General features: G+C 42.7%; 1 protein-coding gene across 5 annotated transcripts in view; it reads right to left on the bottom strand.

Annotated features, from left to right (window-relative positions):
• Positions 1-23891, bottom strand: part of MAST4 (microtubule associated serine/threonine kinase family member 4) — a 513577-nt gene that overhangs the window by 97422 nt on the left and 392264 nt on the right. For all 5 annotated transcript variants that reach the window (XM_066602813.1, XM_066602814.1, XM_066602816.1 and 2 more), the window contains 2 exons: positions 10907-10976; positions 7771-7849 (listed from right to left, as the gene is read on the bottom strand). In XM_066602813.1, coding sequence (XP_066458910.1) covers positions 7771-7849; positions 10907-10976 — 149 coding nt within the window. The remainder of the gene's footprint in view (positions 1-7770; positions 7850-10906; positions 10977-23891) is intronic.

Genomic DNA, 23891 nt, shown 5'->3' with positions numbered 1-23891 from the left:
CTAATTGATACAGAATGTATATACGTGCCCTCCACTTTAGTGGCACGTCTCATTGTATAGCGCTATGCCAGTAATTTGTCAGTTCAACCCTAATGGAGACAGGGAGTTGTAATGATCAGCTTTCAGCAATAGAAGTGATTAAAATAGAGATTAAAATGGCGCAGAAATACAAGCTAATGAAGAGATATCAAAAAATAAATATGAGGACTATTTTTACAGTGTGCAGCGAAGCGCTTGAAATGCCCGCTAAAAATGCTGTACTGAGCCTCCATTGACTTTAATGGGGCTTCTCAGACGAGCATTTTAATGCAGCGTTTCTAACGCAGCACTTTTTGAATGCTTTCTGTTCAATTTTAGTGTGTTTCAGTGATTTTTAACGCACCGCATCACCCATTGTAACGATGGGGTATGTTAAAAATGCAACATTTTTATTAATGCCTGTGTGAGATAATCTTAGAACAAAAATTTCTGAAGATATGAAATGTTGATGTGCACATTTAGGCATTAAAGGCCTTGGTCATGAAGGGGTTAATATGATCGTTGGTCCCTATGCAGGAATCGCTATTTGGCCACACACCTCCCTGTTCCTATACTAAAAACACCATGATCATCCAACAAATGTGTAATTACTAGTAATTACTAGAGATGAGCGAGCATACTCGCTAAGGGCAATTACTCGAGCGAGCATTGCCCTTAGCGAGTACCTGCCAGCTTGGAAGAAAAGATTCAGCTGCCAGCAGCAGGCGGGGAGCGGCAGGGAGGAACGGAGGGTAGATCTCTCTCTCCCTCTCTTTCCCCGCTCACCTCTGCTCACTGGCACAACTCACCTGTCACCCGCGCCGGCAGCCAAACCTTTTCTTCCGAACGGGAAGATACTTGCAAAGGACAATGCTCGCTAGAGTAATTGTCCTTAGCGAGTATGCTCACTCATCTCTAGTAATTACTCATCCATTGGCTGATCACTGCTCCTTTTACACAGCCTAATGATCAAGCGAAGAAATATTGGAGCCTGAGCATCGTACGGTGTACAAGGCCCTTAAGCCGCTGATGGACACCTCTGGTGGAAACTCATCTCGTCGCAACAAATGCACCAGGAATGTAAAATTTAACACGCCCAATACTTCCTTCCTAGAACATCATCTGTCAAGTGAGAGTCAGAAGGGCCTCCATACACACAAGATAGATATGTATGGGGGCCTAAATGCTGTCCGTATTTATTTGGTGGCATTGCGTGACCATTTAATCTGTATAGTGGTGGTGTCTCAAATTTCCTCCCCCAGCTGATGTAGTAGAAAAAAGACAAATCAGTTTCTTCTCATGGAAGATAAGCCATGCCCGTGTGTATTTGGGGTGGTGGTGGGGTTTCGGGAGCGATTGCTCGTTCTACTGACAGTTATCTGAAGCCTAAGGCCAGAATGAGATTTCTGATATAACCAGGAACATATGGACATGCCATATCTGTGCTGTCATAAGTGTGATGACTGAGGGATACAAGGACCCACATCCATTGGTGAGGGGAAGACTAAATGTAACAGGAAAAGGAGTCCGTGAATTATGACTAGCTGTGGGCCTAGTATGTCCGCAAATATCACATCTATATAGGATAAAAAAGTTAAAACTATCCAACAGGTTGCCGTGGTTTGTCTGTCCTCCATAAACAACTAATCACCACGTATGGATGGGGCACACCCAAGAACAACATTTCAGCATGTTATTTCTCAAGAATAATTGATCTGACAGGAGATACACCTTGACATTACTGGCCTTGGCACGAATGTCTTCTTATCCAAACCCTTTCTTAAACTGGAAAAAGCCTGCTCTCAAGTGCAGCAAGTACAGCACCCGATCTGCTCAGGCAATGGCAGTCATTATTTAACGGGAGTGTTTTGGGGTTTTTGTAAATTCTCCTGTGATCACTAAGGGCTCCTACCCACTTAGCCCGATTGTCAAATGGGACTTTCTAATGTTAAAAACAAATCATACCAAAAAAATTGCAAAGCACAAAATGCAAGTGGGCAGGAGCCCTAATATGAATAAAATCGTTGAAATACTTCCTTACTACCCCATAAACCAACATTAACCTAAATCAGACTCTTAAAATAGGGTGAAAAAAAATAAATCAAGAAATTCACCGGCGCAGAGGGAACTCAAGTTACTACGGAGCCCATTCACAGAAAAAGTACCCTAAAATTCAACCTTTATTAATGTTTATCTAAAAACTATGGGCTAAAGACTAACAAAACAAACAAAACAGACAAGATACCACAAATGTGGGTCAAGGTGGGCTGTAAGGGTGGGTTCACACAGGGCGGATTCCCGCCGGAAATCCCGCGGTTTGGCCACAGCAAAAACCGCAAGATTTCCGCCGGGAGAACCGCCGCGGAAAAACCCGCGGCGGCTTTGAAGCGGCCCGGCCGTTCGCTCTTCCGCTGCAGCCGGCGCTCCAATAGAGGAAAGCGCGGCCGCAGCGGAAAGAAAAAATAAATAGACATGCTGCATATTCTAAAGCCGCGGCTGCGGTCGCCGCAGCCGCGGTTCCTGCCTGACTTACCGCAGCGGATTGGCCGTCCCGTGTGGACGAGATTTCTCAGAAATCTCGTCCACACGGCTGGCTAATTCCGAGATTAGCGGCCGCAGGCGGACTTGCTGCGGCGAAATTCTGTGCGGAATTTCCACGGCAAATCCGCCCTGTGTGAACCCAGCCTAATACCGTGTAGTCTTTCCAGAAGAGAGAAATCCAGAAAGATGGGAGTGTTAGTCATACAACTCCTATAATATGAGGGTGAGAACAACAACCAGAGACCCCTAGGATCCGGTCCTGGTTGCCTAATCAGTTACTCCCATGCTAAAATTAAACCTCTAATGCGGAATGGGACTGTATCTGATTTAACAGAAAAGAACTGGGTAGGCAGTAACGCCAGAACCTAGGGATAAACTGGAGCGATGACTGATGTTGATATTGCCTGTTTAGTGGATTGACCCAGCTAGGCTAGCTGAACAACATATATCTCCAGTCAGAGCAGGAGACTTGTTGTGGTAAAAAAAAAAAAAAAATGGAATATAAAGAACTCTAAACAGTGCTTAGAGTTTAAAGCATTGTCAAAGAATCTTAGGAGAGATCTGACCATGCAAACAAATGAGGAGGTCCAACTGAAACGCGTCAAACCACCTTGAACCTCCTCATTTGCTTGCATGGTCGGATCCCTTCTAGGGTCATCCTCCCCTCTTCATTTGAAAATCTGTAGGAATGGGGCATCCACAAAAGGTCTCATCTTGGCAGTTTACCAGATTTTATTGGAGGCCCCCATTCATCATAAATATATGTTGAAATGGGAAATCATCCTTGGTTAACCCATCTCCCAGACGTTGTGGCAGCTTATATGGAATAGGGCAGCAAAACCCTCAATCTGCATGATGTATAAGGAAACTTAGTTCAGAATTCCAATGCACCGGTACTCCACACCAGCCCTTCTACATACTTGTAACACTTCTATGCCCTCTGTTTGCTGGAGATGTCTATCAGATACAGGTACCCTTCTCCATATCTTTTGGGAAAGCTCCTGGAGGATAGTCAGGGTTCTAAAAGAGACCTTACTCATCTGCTTGGTGCTTCTCCTGAATAAACATTCCACTAGGATGTTCTTCCAAGTTTGTCTAGCAGCCAAGTCACTTACAACATGATCATGGAAGCAACAGTTCCGCCATAACGTAGGAATTTATATGTCAAGCTGCAAGAGATCCGCTGGAATATTTAACAGCATACCTTACCACCACCTTAGATCGATCCAAAGCTAAATGGGACCCATAGGTCACCTTGTATATACTGTCATCTTGGTGAAATCCACATTACAACCCACCTTTCTGGGTTAGGTAAGGTCTGAGTATTCACACACCTCTTCCCCTCCCTCTCCCAACGTCTCCTCCGGTGTCTTTCTCCCGTTAGTCATGTCCTCTTTGTCATTCTGATTCACCTGCTTCATAGGGCACTATGGTTGTGCATATGCTAAGAGGTTTCTATTGTTTCGCATGACACCTGTTTTTATAAATTTATGCTTTAGATTATTGCTTCAGGTCAGGTTGCTTAAAAATTTTGCAATGGTGTACTTTATTCTTGCATGGATATGACAGCACATTGTATGCCACTTCTTTCTGCATTTCTTGATAGCTTTAGTGTGTGATTCTTGCTGTTAAAAATACCAGAAACCCAGAATAGACTCTTAACAAATGGGGCAATTGATGGCCTACCCAGTTTAGGCCAGTCTCACATGACCGGATATCGATTGCAGAATCCGAGATAGTCAGCCATCCGCGGTATTCCGCACACATTGAAAAAATAGAGCATTTGCATGTCCGTTCAGTTGAGCGGATAGCGATTGCGATTTCAGTGGGCAGATTTAAAATCGCAGCAAGTTCTATTTTTGTGTGGAATCCACACGGACGGCTTCCACTGGAAACCGTATGACCCGCAGCCTAACCGCAATTAACATAATAGGGGTAGGCCGCAGGTACCAGAGTCATTGCCAAGGGACAGTGCTGCAAAAAACAAATATTAAAAAAAACCGTACTACACATAACCAGCAGCGAGCGTTTGCAGTCATCCGCAATACAGATAGCAAAAGGAACAGGGGTCGCCACGTACCTTTTAGATGTCAATTTAAATTAATTTGCTAAAGGTTAAAAATCCAGATTGCATGTTGAGACAAGCTCATTAGGTAAATCACCTGTATGAGAATATCTGTATAAGACCTGATATATATCACTGGAGGGGAAGATGGCCCGGCTCAGACTCACGTTTTTTGGCCATGTAATGCAAGCAGAGTCGCAGAGAAATGAATGATCACAATCAAGGACAAAGATTGTATATAAGAAAAAGGGGAAATCATCAGGTGGGACACCCAAATGCAGGTGAAAAACTGCCCTAAGCTCCCTATGAACCGAGTGGAAGACTAACTCCCTTCTCAGTATCAAGGGGAATCATTAAGCAAGAACCTATGGCAAAAGGCACAACGCAGCCAAGCAAACTGTGCTAAAAACACTTCTGGTAGCCTCCCAACATGTTACACCAGCTCTCCGGCATCCTCAGGGGATATCAAGGCTAATACTGTACCGGCCGGCTTGTTGGCACAGTTATCATACAAAAAGGTGGGACCCCAGTATATTCAACCACCAATACCAACCCTATGCTACACTCCCCAGACAATGATTGGCTGGAACTCCCCTACCCCTTATATTTTAGGGAACGTCGTAAAGGGATTATTGCCTTTGGTGTACATTCAAGCACGGCCGTATCGGATACTACAACTCAGCCCTCTTTACTTGAGTATATAGCATAGACTATATATTGAAAATCTTGGACAACCCGTATAAATCCACCAGCAAATTATTTTTTGGAGCTACTCGGAATGGTCAACTTCCCGGATAATGAAAACCACACAGACTACATTTATTCAGAACGCATGCAAGAATAATTGTCTGAAACAAGAAAGCGTAACGTTCTGATTTCCCCTCTGTTGGCTATGATCAATGAGGAGATAAACACCTAGCCCAGAAGGACAAGCAAACGCCAGCTTTTGTGCAAGGAACATGGAGTCCTGCTTTAGTGGCACAGGGATGAAGTGGTGAATAGAGAGGCTGGAAGCAGCCAGGACATTCTCAATCATGAGGTGTGGCGATTAACATGCAGATCTTGTTGCTTTTCCTGTTCCCCGAGCAAGTGAGCACCCGGGGACATCATTCATACAACAGACAGGAAAGGAGTGGCCGAGCAGCGACGGGGAAAACCAGCAGTGCGAACAGCTACAAGTCACAAACTTCTCAGATGGAGTATAAAGCAGTGTGTGGAAAAGTGGACGGACTATATGTAAGCGATACAAGGTCAGCAATGTAAGGCGAACAAACACAATGCGGCCGACAATGGTGACATACACAATGCGGCCAACAACTGCGGAGTGGATGCCAACGCATATGTCGCCTTGGGGACAAAGTGTTGTGAAAACAGCAAACAATTACATGTATTCATTTACACCTTAGCCAGAGCATTGACTACTGTATCTAAGGCCGTACATACATGGGCAATGTTCTCACGCAAGTTCCATCCGAATGCGATGTGGAGAGAACGTGCATGAGAAAACAACATATCATTGGCGATGTATTTATACACACGGCCAATTTATCTCTTGGACTGAGCATCTGAGATTTCAGGGCAATATCGCCCATTCATTCCTACGGCTGCATTGAAAAAAAGTCGCATCACACTCGCAAGTAAATGCGATTTGCACTGAATTCAATGTGTTTTTTTTATTTTTACTATTGAAGCAACATGTGATTTTACCGCACGTGTAAATCGCGTGTGCAGCGGTGCGATTCGTTTTTCTTACAAAACGCATCTCACTCACAGGAGAAATCGCAAGTTTAAAAATGTGTCATCTGGCGGAGTTTCTCAGACTGATATCGCAGTCACCTGTGAAAATACATTCTAAGGGGGGCTTTACACTAGTCACTTTGTTTCGGCTCACGGTAAAGGCTGAAAAGAAGCCACTAGCAACTACTCAGCAATTTCTCGCTCAGTCCCCTGTCAGGTTACGGTTTTACACATCTACTGCTGAAAATCGCTTGAATGGTTACATGGACAAATATCGGCAGAAAATAGTCACCCAAACGGAGCAACTCGTGAAGGAGTTCTCGCTCTGTGTAAGCGGGCAGGCAGTTTATCTCTGAAGAACTGCCTGTTCACAGTGAATAGAGACAGGCAGCCTGAAATGATCTCCAGCGCCGCCCTGCCTGCTTTCAGCAGCAATAAGTCCTTGGACGACAGACGCTTATGATCTGACAGTTGCCCCATGTAAGGCCTCCTGCACGCAGGCGGATTTATGCTGTAAAATCCAGAGCGGGCATTTGCCTCCAGATTCCGCAGCAATAACCCTCCATAACATGCAATACAAAAAAAGATTATTCATGCACACGAGCAGAAGCCAATTGCAGTTTCCACTCGCGGATGAAAAATTGCAGCATGCTTGATTTTCCTGGGGTCTCAGCACGGACGGCTTCTATTGAAGTCAATGGAAGCCACCCAACCTGGGAATGGGCCGCAGATTCAACAGGAAAAGCAGCAGTTTAAAACACGAGCCATGCAGACTATCCGCAGTACAGAGAAGCCGGAAGAAGACCAGTCCGCACGGACACCGTCGCCTGCACACACCGGTACGCAGGGTCACCCACCGCAGTCAAGACCGGATTCTGCAGGTGGAAACCGGACCTGCTGTGTGCATGAGGCCTTAGGCCACTCTAACTCTACTATTATATTATCCTGTATTATAAGCGGTATACAAGTTTAATTTGCTAAAGCTAAGAATACAAGACAGAGTCCTTTTGATTCAGTGATTTGTCCATAGACTTAAGAGCACATTGGATCCATATGCCAATAAGGGTGATCACATACAAAAAAAACAACATCACTTTGCTTAAATTATGTATATCAGGGGTCCCCAACCTGTTTGGACCTAGTGACTCCAATGGATGATTGGGAGCCACATTGCGCTCAGATATGCAGGAGACGTTAAAGGTACAAGAATATATGAAATTAAAAATTTTGGGCTTATGCACATTCCGTCCATATACTATTTGTAAGGGAATTCAGTCAAGCTAAAAAGTTATAGAAAACTACAACTGAAAGTTGAAGCGTACATGTATGACATCATCAACCCCTTTAAAAACTGAAGTCTGTCACAAGATTATGAAAGTAGAGGAAGCAGAGTGAATAATACAACTTACAGATACAGTGGAGCTTGGTGTATTCGTTCCATACCCAGATGAAGGGAGAGATGCCAAAGACCAACGGCGTCCATCTGTCCTGTTTGATAGAAGCAATGTAACAATCAGGATTTGCTATACATTATCTAAAGCCGTGGACACAATATAGTATGCATCGGTCACTCTAGCAGCCAACGCACTAACAATCACTTCAGCACTAACAAGTGGTTCTAGGAAATAATGTAACATAATTGGATGCACTGCTGGGTATCTAAATTGTGACTGCAGCCCTGTATGTTATTATTGATCCTGTATATCGTACAGGACACTTTTGTAGTCCATGTTCCTTCAAGTAAATATGCCGTTCTACTAAAAGTAATTGAACACCTAAGCAAGAGTAGTATATTTCCATATGGTAATACTTACAGTGGCTCCTCTGACCCTAATGACATGTATTCTCTCCGTGGCGTACTTTCTACTAACGTCTGATACACTTTACCTGGAATTTCCCTCTATTCGTCTGGCGAATTCTATCAAATAGGATGCCTCGACCTGTCTACATTGGTGCAAGAAGCGTCATCATTAGAGAGTTGAGCAATGGAAGAACGTTCTATGGAGTGACGAAACACACTACTCTATCTTCAAATCAGATGGACGTACCTGGGTGTGGAGGACGCCTGGGGAACACCTTTTGCCCAAGTGTGTTGTGCCAACAGTTAAGTACAGTGGAGGTTCTGTTATGGTCTGGGGATGTGTTACATGGCATGGTCTCGGTCTGCTGGTTGTAGTGACAAGAACCATGAACACTGAGGTGAACCTGGACCTTCTAGACAATAATGTGCTGCCGACAGTGTGGCAATACTCTGGGAATGGTCAGTCATACTTCCAACAAGACAATGTGCCTTGTCACTAATCCAGCACTGTTTTACATTGCTTTGAGAATACATGTGCTCCACGATTGGACTGGCCTGTACAGGGTCCTATTCTGAACCCTACGGAACATCTTTGAGACTACTGGAATGTCAGCTCAGGAAATATGAACAGTGTCTATCTTCTTTGAGAGAACTCGCCAGATATTTTCAAGATGGAGGGAAATACCAGCTGAATGGTATCAGACGTTAGTAGAAAGTATGCCATGGACAGTATGCAATGGCAAAGGAGCCCCCCCCAAGTATTACCACCATACGTAAAATAAATACTACTTTTGAATCTTGCTCAGGGGGCCAATTACGTTTGGTAGGATAGTGTATTTTGACAGCAGAAATGTACGACTGCCTATAGGCCGTGTAAGCCTATCTCTTGTCCTGATTCTAGCAGAAAATTATCTGCTGCCCTCTCATGGAGTCAATTTGAGGTGCCCCCCCATAATACGACAGAGTGACCCTCACTGGTCAGCAAAAGAAAGGATGTGGGTTAACATGGTAGGAGATTATCATGGTGACTAGGCGGCATTGATGTCCCCCAAAATAGATATGACTCAGTACCCCTATGAACTGCTGCAAAAAAGTGCCTGAAGCAGGGCTGTGTATGATATACAGATGAATGATACATTTTCTAAGAGTTCTAAGCCCCAACTGAAGCTACCCTTTAGGGGCTCATACAGGGTGATCCTAACTAAACTTGACGTGTTCATATGTCTCTAGCGAGAAAACTATGGGGTAAAACTCAATAAAGTTAGTGCCTATACTCAGTGGGGGATGGGGTTTAGATTTCCTGAAGAAAAAAACCAAACATACTAAATGTTGCCACTAGGGGAATATTTGGCACTGTACGCAAATGGTATAGCATATAATGCAGCTAATAAAGAGATTCTGCCAATCCGTTATTTAGATTGGTACAATACGGCCACAGCTCTAGGATTCTCACATTACCTAAACGTGCCTTGCTGGTAAAACTTTATTATCGGCAAGGTGGTAAAAAAATTAATTGAGCATGTACAAAGAGCACACAGTATACCATATCTATAGGCTTTTCCAACATGAAAAATCATGGAGTCATGGTACAGTAAACCTAATCCTATGCTAAATCACAATGGATGGTTCTTAACCATGAACTGTGATGTATCTCTTACCCTTCAACGGTGCCAAATATTCCCCTGGTGGCAACATTTGGTACAATTTTTTTCCCTTCTTCGAAAAACTTAAACCTCATCTCCCCCAGAGTATAGACTCCAACTTTTATTGGGTTTTACCCCATAGTTTTCTCATCAGTGACCTCTGAACATCTTGAATTTAATTATGATCACCCTGTATATAGATCCATAAAGTAAGGCAGTGTATCACAGGCCCATAGGACAGATCTATATTGCAGTCTGTGTGCTTTAGTAGTGTGTCTCCATACGGCACAGTATTGCCTCCTTTCCTTTCAATGTAACACTCATGGATGCTAAAGGTCCCCGTACACGCTAGGGTTCAGGCTTCCAAGACCAATGGTAACAGCATGGCCGGACAACTTTTTAATGTGCATGCGAGGCGGCTCAACTTTCTCCTATCAACAAGATCATGGACTTTGAATTTCAGCACCCAATTCTTGTGTTCCCAGGAGATAAACCAACACCAGAGCTGTCTGGCTATAGTGTAACCCTCTAAAATGCGAATGTTCGTGTATGGGAACCTTAGTGGAACCAAGGTTAAATTTGTGGTGCAGCCTGTGCCCATAGCAGGATATGGCTTTGTATTGGGGATCTGCATTATATGGATCCTGTCTGCAGCTTAAATGAAGAAACGCATGGAATTCTGACTGGTCCTTTCATTTTATTAACTAAAAAGATAAATAAAGCCTTAAATCCACAATTCTCTATGTAAAAATACAAATCTCTCCCTAAATGCCTTCTCTGTCTTGTGACAAGGTGTACAGCTTTACAAGCGAGAATTAATAGAATTGTATAATGTTTTATGCGGCAGCATTACAATAATGTAATGTGTGTCAGTTAAAAGGATGGGCGATAGAAATGGATTGACATGTAGTGTTTATTTAAAAACAGCACCTACTGTGAGGACGTGCACAATAAACTACGCATGCAAATTAATAATCATGAATAATGCCTTATTTCCCAGCCACAAAACATTAGAAAGCAATTAGACAAGATTAGGATGCTAATTAGGCTCTATTGGAAGAAAAATTGTCCTCCCCGTGTACTTAGGGACTAAGCCTCTACCTTCGTGCAAATGAAAAATGAGCGGATGCGCTGGGGGAGAAGTTCCTCGGGCTGTCTTGTGGACTGCTTCCTATAGGGAAAGAAACAAATTAAAACATGTAAATACAGTATATGGAGGTCTCCGCAATAATATATTTCAAGTGAACAAACAATGAGACCAAGATGTTACATTTCCTAATGACAATGTATTTTAATAAGGTTAATGAAATGGTGTTCAGGTACCTCTACATGGGACGACCTGTCAGGCGCTGATGCCCAACCTTATCTTTCCAGCATTTTTACATTCCTATGCTTTTACAGAAGGATGGCCGTCGTATCGGCTCGCTCAATCTCCATTCACAGTAAACAGGCAGCCATTCATAAGTGAACTGCCTGTTTACACAGGCCGATCTGTTCAGTTTTCTGCATGCAGAAACTGGACGACCAATGAGTAGCGAACAAATTCTCGCTTTGTGTTCAGTCAGGGAATGCATTTACACTGAACGATCATCGTTAATTCTCACTGGACTGTAGGAATCCGAATAATTCAGTTTGTGTAAAAGGCCCTTTAAGCTGAACCTTTCAGCGCAGATCTGCCCCAGAATACAAAATAGCTCAGCGTATTGCATGAAAATGTTGAGGGCATGATGGAAGTCAAACAGACCTCATTATAGCAAATGAGTCCAGCCGGCACAGTTCAGTTCTGCGATAGGACTGATCTGTTCAGGGCAGGCTGAAAACTGCAGCAAATGTGCAACAGAAATAAGCAAAAAACATTCAGATAATCCGCAGTAAATATGTAACAAATGCGCCGCAGATCTTATCCATGGAAGAGCCTCAGATTTTCTATGAACAAAAGCAGTCCTGTGTGAAATCATGGGCTAATGCCCACGGACAGATTTCCACTGCGGGAACCGCAGCTATTGGGTTCTATTGAGCCTAATTAGCTTTCCTTCTGCCAATGCTCACATGCGGAATTCTGCCAAGGATTTCCGCTGCGGGAAAAAAACGCGGCATGATCTATTTCCCTGCAAATTTCTGCAGCAGGAGGTCTGCATTTATATAGTATTAATGGAAACCGTGGAAATCCGTGGCGGAATTCTGTGATCACTTGCGTTTTTAAACATGGTACTCCTGCGGCAGAAATCAGCGACGCTCGTGGGCATGAGCCCATAGGCTGGTTTTTCCACACTGTGGTGGCCACATCCATTCGAAACTGCTCCCACACCAATGGCCGCATGATTTTGGCAACCATATTGCACTTTGACTGGCACACCCTAAAAGCCATTGGCTATCACCGGCAGGAGGATTTGGCTGTTGCTGCAGTGTAGAAACCTGCATTGAATACCAAGGATAATACCATTTCTTGATAAAATAATGGTAAGAACCCCAGATGGGCACAAGGATGTTCAGTGCAGTTGATAGCATGAAAAAAACCTAAACTAATACACTAGCTTAAACCCACACAGACTGCCATCCAGGATTGCCAATGTTTTGTTTTTTTTCTTAACCTGGACAACCCCAGGCAGGCTGTTCCTGTGACTACACAGCAAAACTAGCACCATAGTTTTGGGGGTAGGGAAGAGCATATTTGATTTTTTTGCTGAGTGTTGCCCTCTCTGCTGTTTACCTTCGTAGGTCTAATATAGTAAAAAGACATTTGAAAACCAAAACTGAATGGTAAAAGATAAGCGATTCATGTTTTTGCCACATATAGATATGAGCAGCATCCACTACGCACCGTAACGTAGAAGCACAATAATCTACACAAAAAAGTTATTCCACCAAAATTATTATAACTTTTATTATAAATACTAGCCAAAAGTCCAGTGTTTCTGCAGACCGTGCCTTACAGTTTACATCACGGGCAGTAACACGTCACGTGTGAACGGTAGCCATCATTCTCTAGTGCAGATGACTCACAGCATACATCTACTTCAGACTAATGACGGCCATAAACTGTACATTATGTGCTTGAAAGAAAAAAAAGATGCATCAGATAAGGTCAACCTAGTGGTGGTTTTCGTCAATCTGTAGTACCTTTAACTTTAGAACATTTGATTAGTGCAGCAGACCATCCCAGGGTTCATGAGATAAAAGGTTCCTGTTACTTTTTACCCAGTGATACATTAATGTATCATCATCGTATGAATTTGAACGATCATTTTTTTTAAACACGGCCAACGATTGAGTTAATTTGCTTCTCGTTTGTCATGCAGGCATAAAGAATCGATCGCTGTTCACATGCAACGACGTACGAATGAGCGAAAATTAGTCTTTCACATTCACTGGTATTGAACGATGTATAAAGAGGCTGCACAATCATACTCAGTCACCGTTCACTCATGCGAACGATATATTGCTCCGTGTCAGAGGCGTAACTTGAAGCTCCCGGGCCCCGATGCAAAACCTGGAACAGGGCTTCAACTATAATGCTTTACTCATAGTACTGGGTTCCCTATATGGAGAAGAGAGGCCTTATGGGCCCCCTAAGGCTCCTGGGCCCGGGTGCAAGCGCATCCCCTGCATCCTCTATAGTTACGCCCCTGCTCCGTGTAAAGGGAACCTTAGGAGCAGGTCACTTTGTGCTGCGACATTGCAAAGACACAGAATACAGAACTGATGAACAGAATCCAGTGAAAGTCATCGGTGTCACTGTGAGGATATTACCAGCCAGATCCCCGCTGACTGCGTCTAAGGGACTGAAAAAGTGTTATGTAAACAAAAATATCAAGCCCTGCTGAATATATACTAGTGACGAGTGCGAGTGAAAGGAGATCTGAGAATGAGCAGGTTACTTTAAAGCCACCAAGAAAACCAGTGATGTGTTTGGGCTTGTCCCACATATACATGACGTTTGAGTCATTTATTGCATGAGCTAGGCTAATGTCATAATAAGCAGCCCACTGCAGGCGTAGCATTCCGCTTATTTCCTTTAGGGCTTGTTCACACTTGTGTATTTCACGGACAGAACAAACACTCATTATGGCCTATAAGGCTATACAGATGAAAAAATTGTTCATGCGGAGAATAGCAATATACCCTCATCCATATGACGGATGAGAATAGGACTCATCCGTCCACGGTGATCAGACAGCACATGGATGGGTGTATGTGTGCTGCGCAATGCACCAGAAATTCTTGGGGGCATGTCACGTTTCTCAATAAAGCCCTTAGGCTCTCTTCTCACACACTTTTGTTGGCATATTTTACCAAAAAAACTGCATGTAAAAAAACTTGCATTTTTTTGGCTTTAACTGGTACATGTATTTTTCAGAGACGGTCTTTGCATTGCATTTTACTATTCACATATTTTCCTGGCGTTTTCCATGTCCTGTAGAGAAGCTTCTGCAAAAAGGCAATAAAAAAAAGTCACCAAGCCTTCCGCCTGCTGTGATTGTGAAAAACATCACTGACCCAAGAAACACATTAGTTAAAGAAAGTCACCAAAAAAAATAAATAAAGCGCACCGTTTGTAGAGTCTTCCACAATTCCCTACTAACCTATAGCTAACATGTGGCCACAATGTTCTCTGCTACAAAAAAAGCCCAGAAAAACACTAAAAAAGTAGGGTTTTGGGTAAACGTTACACATAATCACAGGAACCGGGATAAGCAGCTAAACAGTGGAGGTCCAACATCTGCAACCCCCATTGATCATGAGAACAGGGGACCCCAAAGGTCTTTGAATGAATGGAGCAGGGGTGAGTGCAAGCATCCGGCTATCTACGGCAATCCCATTCATATGAATGAAGCTGATGTGTGCATGTCTGACCACCGCTCTATTCATTTTGGGACAAGTGAACAAGCCAACAATGATTTTTATGCTGGCGATGATTTGAACAATGATCGTTCCATGTAAAAGCAGCATGAGCCTCGTCTAGGCCTCAGTTAGTTATAAACCACTGTCCCCTGTAGTGGACTTCATGTATCCCCGCTGCGGCCCCACTATCACACAGCCAGTGTCTTCGATTTCCACTGATTATAAAATCTCAACTTCAGGCACAACATAAAGGCAAACATTTATTTTCTAAATTTAATCCATTTGCATTTAGCTTAAAAGAGCAGAGCCAAATATGATAATGCGATCCAATACTGTAATGTTTAATTGTCTAGCCTGCAGCTAAATTCCATCCTAACTTAATATTGTCTTATAACGCTACAGTCATTTGTCTCAGGAACATTCAAATGGATTAGTGTGTTAACTTCAGATTGGGAGGGGGGATAAGGAAAGCATTTACGGATCAGCTAAGCAACAAAACTTCTAGAATGTTTGGGCTTCACGTTAGAAAAACGGGAAGCAAAATTATGGGAAAATCTTCTTCACTAGGGTAATGGACAATTACTGGTGCTCATAGTTTATAATACACTCTATGTTAGGTGGGGCCAAGGTCTATTTACTTAAAGGAACACTCCAGGTTTAGCATTTGAACCAGCGAGTGATGTCATGGCTAACCTGTTCGCACTTGTTCAGCCTGTTTAGATGGCCAAATGCATCGTTGGCTAGTTCAGATGAGAATCAATCAGTCCCTGTATAAGCGAATGCAGGGACTGCATGATTGCCATTTAAACCAAACGAGCCAACGATGATTTTCATTAGTGAACGATTCTCATTAGTCATTGGCTCACGTTTAGACTGGAGCGATCATCATTCACTTTTGCTCATTTGAAGGATTTTTTTGAATAATTGTTACAGCTAAAATGCAGCATGAACTGGTGCACCCTGAAGGGGCGTTTAACCACTTCCATCTTTGGTGCTCTTCGAATTTTAGTCATGTGACACTCCCTCAGGCCCTGCACTAGGCAAAATACATTGCATCAGTTTTTTTTTCCTGGAGTGTCCTCTAACATAGGAGGTTAGTATAGGAGAAAGTGCAAATACATTAAAAACGTTGTATGAGGACAGTTTACTATCGACCTGTTATTGCTCGGAATCCCTGTTGATACGGTCGTTCATCCTCATAGAGCTGCTAGTGGCAGGCTGCACATCACCCTGATTACATAGGGTAATATACAGTCGATCTGCAAGCATTTTTTCGTTTGTGTGAATATTGTTGATTGATAATTGGGACGTGTAAAAGGTCCTTAACATGCTTAGTGATCCGCACTAAAATAAAAGCATGTGCACCATTTTGATCAATTCAGCGTAATTTGTGCTATTTTTGCTATTTCCTAAAAAAGCTTAAACAGCTATGGTATACGGGTGTAGTGAAGTGCTCAAATCAATGGTAATACAAGTGCTACTATTCTTCTAAGTGATTACATCAGAGTATTAGTAGAATGCACATAGTAGATTATATATAACACTATACGAAATAAATCGAATTTTAATCATTAGCACTGAGCTGCCTTTTTGACCCCCTGCTTGGCTGAGACTTTTCCCGCCAAATTTGTGTTTACTTCACCTCTTGCCCTGCTCTCTGTGGTTGTGGGAGCCAGCTGGTAACAGCAGCTGAGTGGCTCAAACCCCTGACCAATGGAACCTTGTTGCTCAAGCAGATGTTCACTTCTGCCCGACAGCATCTGTGTCATATTACCTCCACTTAAAATTGGTTTCTACATGTCTTTTTGAAATATGATTTAGAATCTCATGTAACTCAAGGCATGCATTTCATACAGTGTGTCCAGATTCTTGTGCATTCCCGTATGTATAAACACGTGTGCATTGCATTATATATATATATATATACACACACACACATACACAATATATATATATATATATATATATATATATATATATATATATATATATATATATATATATATATATTACACACACACATAGATTATACACAGACATACACACAATTTAGATTTTATTTAGATTTTATAACAGAGGAAGGAATATGCAGAAGGTACTTGCCTATACATACAGAAAGCCCTGATGCCCAAGATACACAGGATGAGCATATGAGAAGTGGAAAAGAAAAAAAAAGTCCGATACGTGACCTTCATCTTTCAACATTTTGCACTTCGCATTCATCCACCCATCTGCAAGTTAATACCTGAGAGACTTTTAAATGAAAACTGGTGCCAGTGAATTCCCTGCCCATATGTGCAATGCTCGCTTATTACTTAAATCCTGCTGGTCCAAGGGATTTCTTGGCTGTGGTATGTTTTCAGTTGTGCGATAATGTCGATCTACTGCAGAGATTACGGTTGATATTTGTGACCCGCTAAAGGAACACTAAGTGGCGGGCAGACAGTGGGTAAGTAATTAACTCAGTCTTCCTGGGGGAGAAGTGGCGAAATGAATAGGTAATCAGCATATGAAACTGGCACTTTCCACCACAACCACACGCGGGGTGCCTCATTTGGGAAGTCGTTATTGTTAAGAAATGGATATCTAGATTAATTAAACGGTTTCATTGTTTAGTAATTAGATGTGCAAAGTAGTACATCTTCACTTTAGAGGGAAGAAATGCAAATCTTTTTGAAAAGACATATGTTGATCTCACTCCGTTCATTATTAATGCACTTTTAATAGCTGTCTACTCTGGAAAAAAAAAGCAAGAGTTTGCGATGCGCCGAATGTATATTAGCACCAAGGGAATAAGAGGATTAATTATAATTGATATTGTGAACTGCTGGCAAAATAGATGGTGGTAATTCTAAATAATCAGAGGTGGCCAATCACACTTCCAATTATATCACAATCAGCCCCTTGCATGTATCACATACCGGGAAGCACCATCCTCATATCTCACGTGGAGGATGGATGGCATGTTAAATAGTTTTTGCTGTACATTATACAGATGAACGTGTGCTTTGTTTCTTATAACTGATGGTTAGCCAGCACGGTCAACAGGAACATCTTCCACTAAATTCTAGAGGGGTCGGAGATTATATTATTTCTTCAGCTGACTGTAGACACAGCCATTCGGTTGACAGTGGTCATCCTCAATTCTTCCATTCACCTGCTTATTATTCCAATATTGTAAAGCAGGGGTGGGCAGTTAATCGAATTAATTTAATTTATCGCCATTTTGCCAAGGCATAATTCTAACTCTTGTCAGAATTGTGAAATCGAGATTAGCTCTGCCCCCTGTGGGTGGTGCCAATATCAAGATGAGGGGTAAAAGTAAGCTGAAAAGTAACAACCAGTCACAATTGAGCGACTTCTGGTTCAGCGCTCTGTCTGCGCCATGTGTACACAGACCAACAGTCATCCAAAATTGCTCAGTTGGGTGATTATTCGGGCGACTATTTGACATTGTGTAAAGGTCTATTACTGTTCGTGGTTTTGTTTTAGTTGCTGAGATGCACTTCGATCTGCCAGCTCAGCCTGCCAATTATTGGTAAATCGCTAGTACTCAAAAAGAGGACACCTTTTTAAACAAAGGCCATTCCAGGGATCAGCTGATCTACATGATTCGAGCTTCTCTAAGCCCCAGCAAGCAGCTGCTATCACAAGGGGAAATCCATGTATGAGGTCTCATTTTTCCCCTACAGTGGCCATGGTAGGGGAAATGTAGCATTACATACCAACTGCTCCAGTGAATGTTGGACCATGCACAGCTGTACCACTTTCTAACTTAATTGGCACACTATGTAGATATTGTAGCACGCCAACCCTATCTGCGTAACCCAAAAGTTATTAGATTACAATGGGCTATGCAAATCGTGCAAGGTGCCGAACGAATATTTGCTGCGTTAAACTTCTGCAGTGCGTCAAATGTTCGATCAGCGAACAATAAATCTGTAAAGCATGGAGACGATGGGTTCACCAGAGCAGGAGCCATTTTTACCATGCAGGGCTCTGCTTTGCTTCATAGAAGGGGTCTTGAGCAGGAGACCACCTCTCTATGATGTCCATATACCCTAATATAGTATATAGAGTAGTAATCCTAAGAGGATAACCCCTTAAAGGTTTTTAGCAAGCACTAAAAAGCTCCCCAACAGAACAATAGATGTACTCCTACATACTCTACAATGTTAATCTTGAGGACCTTGTACACAGGGGAGCAGTTTTTAGAACACAAATTAACCTCTACATAGTCACAACTTCACAACTAAATAAGTGATCTGTAACTTCTGGGTCTGAAACTTTAGTGAAACTCCCAGTATGCCCTGCCAGTCGTGCTATTAATGAGACGGTATTGATTTTGATCTATTTTCCCCGTGGAGAAGAAAAGCATTTCTAAAGGAAAGTTTTGGGCAAGTTTTCCTCCTCCTCCTGGGATCTGTTCCGCTTTTTAGTAGCAAAATAAATAAAAAAATAAAATAATATCAATCACATTTTCTGTGACTGATTTACAAACTACTCCGTAGCAGCTGCTTGGAAATGAGGAGAATACACACATTAGGTTTTGATGTCTGTAAAAAGAAAAATAAAACAAATGGAACATTTTTTTAGTACGTGTTTTCTTTTTTCTATCGACCTAGAACGCACAAACATCTAGACGAACATACTATTAAAAAAAAAAAAAAGTTTGCCATTTCCTTCTTAGCAGTAAATCCGTAAGATGCAGTCGGGAGGACAGAATAGTGGATGTGTTTTATGATTAGAGATGAGCGAACGTGTTCTTAACGAACACTTACGCACCCGAACACCGGCTTTTCCGAGGACTTCCGTGTTCGCGCGTAAGTATTCGGGGGGCGCCGGGGGGCGGGGAGAGGCGCGGCGGCGCGGGCGGCAGCAGCGGGGAACAGGGGGGAGCCCTCTCTCTCTCCCTCTCCCCCCCACTCCCCGCCGCAACCCCCCGCGCTGCCACGGCGACCCCCGAACTTTTTTCGCCCGAACACGGAATTCCTCGCGAAGTTCGGTGTCCGGGCGAAAAGGGGCGGAGCCGAACACGTTCGCTCATCTCTATTTATGATACATTACCGAGGAATCTCCACCGCAGTAACTTTATACGACCAAGTGGATGCAAATGAGGCAAGATGTGCATTATTAAGTAGTGTGGTAGAGCTAATAGCAAGGCAAGATATGCAATATATACCGGAGGAAATAAGCAGTACAGTAATAGAATATTACGATAGACTGAGCTACAAGCACGGATGTCAACCACATATCATGTTAGGGGAAAGGTAATCCGGTAGCTTTGGGTAGGATTTTACGTGGGTCCGCAGTATGCGACGGCAGGCATCTAGCTAGAAGCTTTTGGGTCCCAATCGTCATGCACTATTTATAGGACGGCTGTTTGCAGTCTCACATGCACCAGGTAGAATTGTAACCTCTGCACGCCAAGAAGAGGAAGCAACTCGCAAAAATGAGCAAAACAGACAGAAATAGTCATTTGTACGAGACCTTAAAGAGGTCATAGATGCAGTGAGGACTATAAAACCTGCAAACCATGATCATGACAGTCATAAAGCTGTGGTGCCAAAAGGGGATCTATTTCCAAGAAAGGAGGGTTTTTCTTAATTACTGATAAGTACTGCAAACGGACAAAACATAAATAATAATTAGCACCAACGCACAACAATGGATACTTGGGAACAAGTTTCCATGTATAAAATCACTCCATTCTTTGGAAAGGTATCTTAATGTACATTATTAGTTAATACCATTGTAAAAAAATATTTATATGTAGAATGATGGTTGTATCATTTTTTTTTTTACATCTATGGCAGTGATGGTGGCAATGTGGTGATTTTTATGAATATGTTATTTAGTATATTTTAAAAGTGTTTTGAGGCCTTTTGAAAAACAACACTAATACATAGTATGTAAGGCAGAAAAAAAAGACATACCGTACATACTCGAGTATTAGCCCACCAGAGTATAAGCCGAGTGAACAAATTTTACCACAAAAAAATGGGAAAACTTATTGACTCGAGTATATACTGGGTAAAAAAAAAAGCCTCCATACTTACCTCCCAGACGGCGTCTGTGTCTGTCTGGCAAGCTGCTTGAATTCTCCCTGGTGTCATCTCCCTGCTCGACTTTCAAATCCCCTGCCATCAGCACTGTGTAAGTAAGCACTGTGATTGGATCAAGCACCAGCCAATCACAGCCGGGCCTCGATCATTCATAGCCAATCGGTGAATGTCATTCATTGATTGGCTGTGAATGATTGAGTGTCTGCTGTGATTGGCTGGTGCTTGATCCAATCACAGCATTGACGGCAGTGGATGACAAAGCTGAGCAGAGAGGACGCTGGGGAATGACAGCGGGGAGAATTCAAACAGCTTGCCGCATCGCCGCTGGGAACACAGGAATTCAAGCACCTTGCCGCACCACCGCCGGGAACACAGACGCCGGCTGGGAGGTAAGTATAAATTTTTTTTTAACCCTTCCCTGACTCGAGTATAAGCCGAGGGGGGCTTTTTCAGCACATAAAAATGTGCTGAAAAACTAGGCTTATACTCGAGTATATATGGTATGTCCATCTAGTTCAGCCTATTACCTCCCTAATGTTGATCCAGAGGGAGACAAGAAAAAAAAAGCAATGAGGTAGAAGCCAATGTCCCACATTGTTGCGGAAACAAATTCCTTCCCGACTCCAATTTGGCAAACATAAAAATCCCTGGATCATCGACCCTTCTGAAGTAATTAGTGACTATAACATGCAATATTGTTAAATCAGGAAAGGCGTCCACTTTTTTTTTTTTTTTTTAGAGAGTTCCCCATCACCACATCCTCAGACAGAGTTCCACAGTCTCACTGCTCTTACAGTAAAAAAAAACCTTCTGTGTTGGTGTAAAAACCTTCTTTCTTCTATAGAAGAAATAAACTACATATAGCTAAAAATATCCAATAGCTATTTTTCGAAGCTCTTGCAATGACAGTTGAGTGTTGCTGATACTCCACAGGCCTTAGTTTGCTAGGCAGCATAAAGGAATAAAGTGTAATACTTATTTTTTAGTAAGGTAGTGAAAAGTATTCAATTTAGCCAATCTGTTTTTATTGTCTGATTGTAATTTTTATTGCATTCCCTGTATATGACAGGAGACGGACAGCCATCTTGCTTGAGCTACAGTTAATAGCTATATGTAATATAGTCTATGGACGCACTGACTTCTATAGAAGCCTGTTCTGGGCATGCTCTGTCATGGGGGTAATCTATGACATCACCTATTGTGAATGGTGGATCATGTGTTATGCATGAATAGATGTTACCCTTCATTGTAATCCTGTCTATAATGATAATGAGAGGATTACTAAAAAGTTGTCTTTGCAGAACAGGAAGTGAGAGACTATTATATGCTTAGTGGTCAGTGTGAAGAAGGTAGGATTTTCTGTTTTTTTTATTTTCATGTTGATTATGATAAGGCAAGTGGTGACCTAACAACTATGTGCATAATATCAGGGGTCAATACAGAGATCTCTCCAATGATCTATTTATAACCAGGGCTGTTACGGTAACAAGGGGGCATCCTCTACTTCTAGAGGAAAGAAGGTTTCTACACCGACATAGAAGGGGGTTCTTTACTGTAAGAGCAGTGAGACTATGGAACTCTCTGCCTGAGGACGTAGTGATGGCGAACTCGCCAAAAGAGTTCAAGAGGGGCCATCATTCTTGAACATTACAATGTAACATGCTATACTGAGTAGCTTATTTCAAAAAGGGTTGTTGATCCAGGGAGTAATTTTCTGAGAGTCAGATTTGGAGTAAGGAATGAATATTTTACCCCAAGATGAGAAAAATTGGTTTCTACCTAATGGGTTATTTGCCTTCCTCTGGATCAATGTTGCAGAATAACAGGCTGAACTGGATGGATGGATGTTTTTTTTCAGCCTCACATAGTTTGTTACTATATCTATCAACAACAAAACTTGATTTGTGTAGTAGGTCCTTTACTAATGACACATAGCCTTTAAGGCCTGATGCTTCAAATTCCACCAGTACCAAAAGCAACATATTCATAATAACAGTACAATGAATACTACTCCAATTACATGTTTCACCCTCCAGTAAAGATGGAAGCATAATATGCAGTGTTAGTAATGTAGGACATAGGTTGCGGTGCTGGCCATGATCAAAAATCCTGTATAAAACCATTTTTTAGCTGAGGGGGAAGGTTTTAAACATTTCAAGTGAAAAAAGCATGCAGTTTAAGTGTTGTAATATGACCCTTTACAAATCGGCACTTGTACTGAACTCTAAGGCCTCCTTCCCACGAGCGTGACGGGCTCCGCAGCGTAATATTACGCTGTGAAGCCCGTCACGGCGCCCCCCAGAGCCCCTATACTTACCTGCGGGAGATAGCGTGAAATCGCTTCCCCGCCCACCACCGCCGCGTCACCGCTCGTCACCGCTCGTCACCGCCCACCGCTCTCGCGTCACCAGCCGTGTCACGTGCACCGCCGGCCGTGTCACGTGACGCGGCCGGACCGCGTCATTTGGCGTCATATGACGCTCGGCGGTGGGCGGGAAAGCGTTTTTTCACGCTATCTCCCGCTGGTTACAGCGGGAGATAGCGTGAATGGACGGCTTCCATTGACTGCAATGGAAGCCGTCAGTGCGTACAGCCCGTCCTCACCCGCAGAAAATAGAGCATGCTGCGGGTGAGGACGGGAGAAATCGCGGTGCGTAATTCCGCGGTGGAATTACGCATCGTGTGCATTGTGCTATTAGGTTCAATAGAACCTAATAGCTGCGTGCAACGCAGCGGATTTTCGCCGCGAATTACGCGGCGGAAATCCGTTCGTGGGAAGGAGGCCTAAATATGGCCGCTTGCATAAGGTCTTACTCTTAAACTCCTTCCCACCAATGGGGAGAGTTAAAATTAAAGCACTAATCTCTCAAAGCAGAAAAAAATGAATGTTCTATTTGCTAAAAGCGTTCCTTCAGATATTATAAAATGTGGCCTCATACGGCATGGGATACGACAAGGGTGACTGACCTTTTTATATGGATGAGTTCTAGACCTCGGCAATCAAATGCAAGTCAGGCTTATTTAGAAATTTGAATTTAGTTTAATTAAAGGGCAATAACTCATTCTATTTATACAGTAAGAGGAAAAGCTCAGTAATAAGACGGAGAGAGCTCTACATCCTATAACAGAATTATCAGCCCTCTATATATGAGGATTGATTCATAACAATTCTCCGGTTG

Source organism: Eleutherodactylus coqui, chromosome 5 (genome assembly GCF_035609145.1).
Source record: "Eleutherodactylus coqui strain aEleCoq1 chromosome 5, aEleCoq1.hap1, whole genome shotgun sequence".
Lineage (NCBI taxonomy): Eukaryota > Metazoa > Chordata > Amphibia > Anura > Eleutherodactylidae > Eleutherodactylus > Eleutherodactylus coqui.
The sequence above is the reverse complement of the archived record's forward strand: the minus strand, read 5'-3'. Positions and strand labels throughout refer to the sequence as shown.